The following is a 7,917-nucleotide window of genomic DNA, read 5'->3' as shown; positions in this document are numbered from 1 at the left end:
AACCAAAAAAAAAAAAAAACAAAAACAAAAAACAAACAAAAAACAAACAAAAAAAAACCACCCTACAAGAAGAAACAACTTCAGCTGAAGCCTATTTATAACCAGCCCTTCCTGAGCAGAAAAAACACCCCCAAATAGACAACCTCCTGGAACACCACATTCAGCGTTCAGACAATGCTGCTCGAGATGTAACCCACAAGGATAAGGGGGAGAGAGTGGGAGCTGGGGAAACCACCACCCCTGTTCTCAACGCAGGAACTGATACTACTTCCATGTACGTAAGCAAACGCTGGCTATGGTACTGCTCACTGTAGTTATGCAAAATAAACAGGTCATTAAAACCATTCACCAAGGTTGGTACCTACTGGTAAATTTAAGTTCGGTGCAACAATCCCCTACATGCAAAGAAAATAGACAGGAAGTTATTTTTCCCACGTAATTTTTCTCTTGAAAGAAGAGATTCTCTTCCTGATAAACCCCTGAAATTCCTTCAGTGACACTGCTCCACCTTCTTCTCAACTAAATTTTACTGATCATTTTTCATCAATTGCCATCAGCACTCTTCAGTACCTGTAACAGAACACTGTAGAGGTTCCTACGCAAGAATCACCACTTCTTATAATTTACCCTGCTCAAATAATTAATTCTTGCAATTTGAGAGATTAAAAGATTTAGCTGTCACTTATTTTTCAGTTCATCTGATAAATATCAAACATACACAATTCATTTGCACGTTTCATTAGAATTTGTGGTAACCACTGCAACACATCAAAGGATTTTTTTTTTCCCCAATTAAGTTTTTCTTCTCCAATGTCTACATTAACACCAATTCCAAATTATCTTTAAAACCTCACACCAACTACTGGCACCACTATTTGGATGTCACTCAGCCCACACTGGTAATCTGAAATACAGTCCTACAAATTGCTCCCTTATTTTTTTTTCTTTCCTAGATTGTAGCCTCCCGAGTTCCTAACCAGCTTCCCAGATGTATCCACTAATTGCCCTGTAACTAGAAGACTGGAAGTTGTCATTTTGAAAACAAGAAAGCTTCCATCAGCTGGCATCCCTGATTGATGCCAAAAACAAACATTCAGAGGCAGTTTGTGGTATTTAATAATTTAAGGATTTCCATAGAAAATAAAACTCACCTGTCCTGCATGTGACTCAGAACCTGGCCTACAGCCAAATCCTCCATCAAAGTTCATACAGGACAAAACAAATTCTACTGCTTTCCCCACGTCAATAGCATCCAATTTTCCCTGCAAGTTAAAAAGGCAACCAATATATTTTACGTTCAGCCAAACTGGTTAACTTCAGCTATACACCAATGAAAAATACTGTACTTGTTCAAGTGATGTTTTGGAACTTACTAGAAGTGCAAGAGTTGCTGCAGCACAGAAGGAGAACCTTGTATCTATTTCTCCTACAACACAGAGGGCAGGAAATGAAATATCATTTTCATTAAAAGCAACAATACATTTAAATCACCACTGAAAATATGAAACAAATGTAAAAAAAACCTGTATGGCAACAATGAAAAGCTCACTTTTCAATCCGTCAGTTATTTCCTCAGTCATTTACAAAGTGCACACTACAGTTCAAATGATCTGTGTTTACTGTACGTAAAGCAAACAACTCACTGCCTGCATCCAGACGTACATTCTAGGCAATCCAACTAGTGGCAACTTGCAAACAGCTGTGTAAAAGTTGATCTGTAGAACTCTACTGGATAAAGGCAGAACAGTGGGTATTTAAAAACAAATCAATAAAGCACCTGAAGCAGGTCTGCCTTTGATGCTTTGGGCTCTTTGATACCTGAGCAGGAGTAGAGCCCACTTTTGTTATTAGATCAAGAGGAAATCGATCTGCAGGTTTTCTTTAGCACATTTACACCTCAATGCTAAGCAAAAAAAAAAAAACCTCAGCAGAATGATTGCTGAGGAGGTTCATAACATGGCTCTCCTAAAGCACAGGGTAAGGCATCCAGCAGCCACACATACTGACCATGACACTGCCTGCAAAACCTTACTGGAACAGAAAACATGACAGGATACATTCTATCAAACGAAGCTTTCCACAGCAGAAAGTATTTTTATTGACTCAGTGGTTATTCTACAGCTTGAAAATTACTGCTTTTGTTCATGAAGAATTTACATGCATAAACAAAAATAAGCATTAATAGATACTGATGAGTGAAAGAACAGCTAGTATTTTTCCCTCATTTCCATGTAGTGAAAGCTGCCTTCCATAGGAGAAAGATCATAAAAGGAAGGTCATGAAACAGCAAGCAAAAAAAAAAAAAAAACCCAGAAAATAGTGCATCTAACACATAAAAGCACTGTTAGTTACGAGTGCACAAAGGTTTTTTCTCTAAGAGCTGGACAATTTATTTTTTTAAAAAAGGAACAAATCTTAAAATATTTTGGATGGGAAAGAAAACCAAAGTTTGTCCTCCACAAAACTTCTTTCTTCCCTTTTTTTGTTTATGAAACAACCCAGGAATTAAGTGTTTATATATAGAAGATACACAAAACCACCATCCAAGAAAACTTCAGTTCATAGACTTACATGCGTCAACAAAATCAAACCATTTTTACAGTCTAAAACCTTACCCCATTTGTCTCCAGCAAATGATCCATCTTCTTTCTGCAAGCTCTGTATATACTCAACAATTTTATTTACATCAACAACATGGAGGCTTTCATATAAGATCAGAATCTAGAACAGAAAGCCACACGAACAATCAAAGAGAAGCAAAGGTTATTCAGATGCACTTATCAGCAAATAAAAAAATCCAAGTTTGTAAGATACTTCGTTTAACTGCTTCTGGCTGGTGCCTGCTAAGTTCTGTTGAAATCAGATTTGATTCACTCAAGTTCACCCATCGCTACCCAAAAGCGTCTCACATGAAAACAGACAATTCTTGGACTGTGCCGTGTTCTGCTGCTTTCCAACACTCCAGCTCTCCTCTTAAAGGCCCCATCTGGCTCCCTTACTTTCACACTCACATCACGTACAACACGAGAGATCTGGTTGTGGTGAATTCTGCAATGCGATAGCATCATTCCAGAACTTAAATCTGCAGTCTGTGCACTGCTGCTATTTGCTCACCTGTAAGTGGAGCAGATAGTAACTAGTACCACTTACAGGTAAAGTCCACCAGGAGTGATCACAAAATATATTATTTTAAACATTTAAATTTGAAGTACAACAGCAAATTGCAACTATTCAAGAAAAAGTACAAACAACGTGATTAGACACAAAGTGCACAGTAACACGCTCTGAACCAACAGGTCACAGAACAAGGAATGCAAAGATTCTCCATCAGCACTGAGTTGAGCCAGTCAATTGCAGCTGGAATGTCACGTGGACACAACAGTGCTGCTTCTGAGCCCAGCTGGCTTCATGTTTTCACTCATAACTGCGATAAGCTCCGACAGCTCATTATAAATAGTGTAACAGAACAACTGAAAATAGAAAGAACAAGTGAAACTAAGGAACACTGAAAAACTGAGCCTAAGAACTACCAACAGCTATGACTTTGAATTCCTACAATTAAGAAGCTGGAGTATTTTAATTGCCAGCTATTATTTAATTTAAAAATACTTACGGGAATGCAAAAAAAAAAAATCCACAAAGCAACTCCAACAGAACATCCAGAACCACAGCACGGCCCTTCCAGAGCTAACCTGAACACATCACTGCTAACTGAGAGCAAAGGAAGATGCAGCGTTACCTTTCCAAGGTTCTGGAGATTTAGATGGGACTGAGCAGGTGTTGTGAATGGAGGACATGCACGCTCATTAAGACACACTGGGTAGGTTTAAAAACTTCACATCAGCAATGGCTAACACTTTCCAGCTTTACATATCCAGAGGTGCATTGTTGACACAAAAATATCTCCTAATAATATTAAGTATTAATCTAAGAACTGTATGCCTCTTACAAAATTTAAGACTCAAATTGTCTTCCTTCTCTGTATATTTAATCAGACTTCATGAAAGGAACTTGATTGGAGTGTTTGGTAAAACTCAAAGGCTGCTGTCTAAAGAAACTTAAGTTTCCTGGGTCTCAGAGTAATTCTAGAGCTATTGTGCTGATAAACATCACCTTTAGATCAGATAATACATGCCAGCAATCATCACTGACCCAAGAAAACAACATTTTCCCATCCTAAGGATTTCAAAACTAACACCTTAAATCCAACATTTTCTTTCTAAAACCAAATACTACCTTATTTATTTGTAACACCATCTAAGCAGTACTTCCATGAGCTTCAATTAGAGATACACTACATAATCAAACAAGCAATAGCCTACAAGCATTTGAGTTTCTATGTATTTTTTCCACCTCAGTTTGTGCAATAACTAGGAAAAAACACAGACTAGACAGTGAAACATTAAATCTACAGTAGAGATAGCTATGGGGAAAAAGCACAATTGAAAATAATTCATTTTTCTCAGGGAAGGAGTAAACATCAAATAAGAAAATGCTTAGGAGATTGGTATCATTTTAAGTACACAGAAATGAAACAGATCTGAGGAACACAACAAGAAGTGGCTACTGTGATGTTCCGTTTGTATGACACCAGAATGCAAACATGCTACACACACAAATACAAGCTGTGGATTTATCTAATCCTATGTAACTATTTTACATAGTAACTGCATACATGTATGCACATTTATTAATAAGAGTCAAGTGTTTGAGGCACACACACAAATAAATGCACTCTGAACATGTTCACCTCTCGCCTCAATACATACTAAGAAGGGTTAACAGAGTTCAGGATTATGCAAGATTCCAGTAAAAGCTACAGCTGAGAAATGTTTTGAGAGGAGTGTTATGAAATCTATCAAGAATGCAAATTCATCATTAAGTGCATATTACAAGTGCAATATTCTTAATTCTGACCACTTTTAAAGAATTGACACAGCTAAACCCTGAAGTTTTGCCATTGGGATTTATTTATTTTTTTTTTTAAGTGAGGTACTGAAAGAGTGTTTACTATTAGCACCCAAACCAGACAGTGCTGGATATCTGCAATCATCAAAGTCATCACACACAAATGGTTGTTTCGACATTAGCTTTACCTGGACAGCACTCAGGGTATACAGAAGGTGGGGATCGTGACCTATGCTGGCACTTATTCCACCACATTCATGCTGACACGATTTGATGAATGCCAGAATTTCTTCTTTGTTCATTCGGTGCAGCTGTCCCAGGAGGTCCATGGCTGTCAGCCCCCAATAAACACCGCTCATCCTCAAATACTCAGACATACAGTACTCCTAAAAAGTGCATTATTTTAGTTTGTCTCAGATAAACGTTCCACCGAAGCAAAGCAATAGAAATACATTATTTACTGTTAGTAACATGTCAAATATTTCCAATCCCATAAATGACTTAGAATGCATTAGCCACCCTTACTCTGTATATTATGCACGTGTGTCCATGCAAACACGCGTATGTGCACATATACCTACACACACTAAATTCCCACCCTCCGCTGTATTACCTGTTCTAGAAGCATCAATCTAAACGTCAAGTTAAACGCATGCAACCAATAAGCCACCAGTTCATTTCAGACCAGCCGTTACTGTCCTAGCATCCAAACTACCACTCAAATTACAACCTCAACTAGTCTCAAAAATAAGGTCATTTAATGAAACTCACTAGCAAGTGACTGAACTGCCACAATCCAGTGTTGTACAAGGAAGTAAATTCACAAATATATATACATGCGCAAACACGTAAATGCTGTTTACTTCACCTATGCTGTCAATAAGCACTATTTGGCGCCAAGCAGTTCTTACAGCTGGAGGTTTTAACCACCAGTACAGCAGTGCAGACAGTAAGGATAACTGCAACTTTTTCCCCCCCCAGACATGCAGTTATTGACATTTCTCACCAAGTAAACTCCCTTTGCCACGTGCTCCATCGCACCTACACAAATGACACCAGACAGAAGCATTTCCTGCACCCAGTACTCATAGGGCAGTGCTGCAATGCACCTCAGTGTGCTGCCCTACCAAGCACCCACATATGAATACAGCTGTGCTCACGCATTCTAGTGGATGAAGGCACAACTAGTAGTTTATTTCCAGGGTCTCAGAGTAATTCTAGAGCTAAACCGGTAATCTTCACATTTATGCTCAGATAATACATGCCAAAACTCATCACAGACCTAAGGAAATCAACAAAGCCTTCTTCCTCTTATACTCCAAACATACACATATACTTCCTCTTATACACAGAAGAAGTAAATAAGGGTTACTGCTACTATTAATAAAACCACAGCTGTGCTGAAGCAAAAGTGATACCCACGTAATCATCTTTCTTCGTTCCGTACGAGGCGATGTAGTCTGCATGTTTCTCTGAAAGCAACGTGGTTGGCGCATCCGGCTTTATTACAACATCCTTCTGCGGCGTCCCCTGTAAAAGCACCAACGAGCCATGATCCTGCCGAGCCATTACAAACAACGCGCCGCAACAACTCGCACACCGGGCCCAGCCGCGCGCCACGAGGCAGCGCCCGCGGTGCCCGAGGCCCGGAGCGCGGCAGGCCCCCCTCGCCACGCTTCCCCGCGCTCGGCTCGCACCGCAGCCGGGCCCGGCCAGCTCGGCAGGCCCGGCTCCGGACAGGCAGCGCCTCGGAACCGGCGCGGTTACGGTCATCGCGGCCGTCGCTGGACGGACCGTTCTGGTATTAAACGTGGAGGTCGGCGGCCCTGCGCGTGGGGGGGGGGTTGAAGACCCGCGACCCTCGAGGTCCCTTCCAACCCGGGCCGTTCCGGGATTCTACAATCACGGCCATCGCGGCCCACGGGAAGGGCCGGGCCCAACACTGTCACCACGCGGAGCGCAGCACCCACCATCTTCGCCGCCCGTCCCGGAAAGAGCGAGGCGCTTCCGGGCGGGGCAAAAAGTAGCACCCGGCGGGGCCTCGCGATGGCTGCCCGGGAGCCGCCCGTCCCTCCTTGCCGCGCCGCGAACGGGACGGGACCCGGCGGGCAGCTCAGGCCGCCGCCACGCGCAGGGCGCGGAGCCGCATTCCGCTCGGCTCGGCTCGGCTCGGCTCGGCTCGGCCCGGCCCGGCCCGGCCCGGCCCGGCCCGGCCGGCGGCGCGCGGGGCAGCCCTGGGTCCTACTGGGCTGCGGCGCCCGGGCTCGTCGCAGTCGAGCGCTGAATTTAAACGGGGGGGAGCGCGCGTAACCTACGCTGAGACCCCGCGCCTTCGTGAGTCGTATTAAAGACGTCAGCTGTTTAGAAACGCCTTGCGTTTCTTTCCGTTGTCTTTAAGGAACGGCGAGCGAATGAGTTGGATTAGCACAGGACATGTAAGAAAAACTCCGTTAATTCAACGAACAAGCAACAACAAAACCACTTTTCTTCCTAATTAAAACTCGTATGACTGTGTTATGAGTCATGAACGCTGACTCAGGTGCACATGGGAGGCAAAACCGTACTGGGCTGGAGCAGTATCTTGAGAGTATCCAAGAAAAGAACGTGTATGATGCTAGCATGCAAAGAACAGTCAGAAACAAGGATTTGTTGTTTTTTTAAGTACGTCTATTCTTAACCAGGATGTCACGCTATTGATCTCTCTAAAAGTAAATAATATTTTATTTATCCTGTACTCTAAGGGTAATTGAATAAAAGATACAGGCATAATTTGTGACCTTGCTTTACTTAAGCATTTCATAAAAGTAGAAAAGCTTTTCTTCCTGTTTTGAATCTAGTTTCACGAACATTGTGTCATTCGATGTTGTGATTATGGGGCTTTTAAAAATAAACAATCAAGTGTGTGTTCTGTACTCCTTTCTGTGTAGGATTTTGTTCCATAAGTCCTGTTTCAGACTATGGTGCGGAGATTTAATTACTGAACAGTCCACTTGCAAGGCATGTAATATT

General features: G+C 42.1%; 1 protein-coding gene and 2 non-coding genes across 3 annotated transcripts in view; all 3 read right to left on the bottom strand.

Annotated features, from left to right (window-relative positions):
• RABGGTB (Rab geranylgeranyltransferase subunit beta) overlaps positions 1–6,926 on the bottom strand; it is a 12,416-nt gene extending 5,490 nt beyond the window's left edge. Inside the window, exons 1-6 of the mRNA XM_042819812.1 lie at positions 6,879–6,926; positions 6,331–6,438; positions 5,097–5,294; positions 2,616–2,721; positions 1,374–1,426; positions 1,152–1,262 (exon numbers count right to left, since the gene is read on the bottom strand). Coding sequence (XP_042675746.1) covers positions 1,152–1,262; positions 1,374–1,426; positions 2,616–2,721; positions 5,097–5,294; positions 6,331–6,438; positions 6,879–6,881 — 579 coding nt within the window. The 5' untranslated portion in view covers positions 6,882–6,926. The remainder of the gene's footprint in view (positions 1–1,151; positions 1,263–1,373; positions 1,427–2,615; positions 2,722–5,096; positions 5,295–6,330; positions 6,439–6,878) is intronic.
• On the bottom strand, positions 4,069–4,153 carry LOC122161103. The gene has a single exon (XR_006169089.1). It is a non-coding gene; the product is annotated as a small nucleolar RNA SNORD45 (small nucleolar RNA).
• LOC122161104 lies at positions 6,109–6,191 on the bottom strand. The gene has a single exon (XR_006169090.1). It is a non-coding gene; the product is annotated as a small nucleolar RNA SNORD45 (small nucleolar RNA).
• Positions 6,927–7,917: the final 991 nt, after the last annotated feature.

This window comes from Centrocercus urophasianus, unplaced genomic scaffold (assembly GCF_019232065.1).
Source record: "Centrocercus urophasianus isolate 14NV4802_14NV808 unplaced genomic scaffold, USGS_Curo_1.0 seq_18, whole genome shotgun sequence".
NCBI lineage: Eukaryota > Metazoa > Chordata > Aves > Galliformes > Phasianidae > Centrocercus > Centrocercus urophasianus.
Note: the sequence above shows the minus strand (reverse complement) of the source record. Positions and strands in the feature narration are given on the sequence as shown.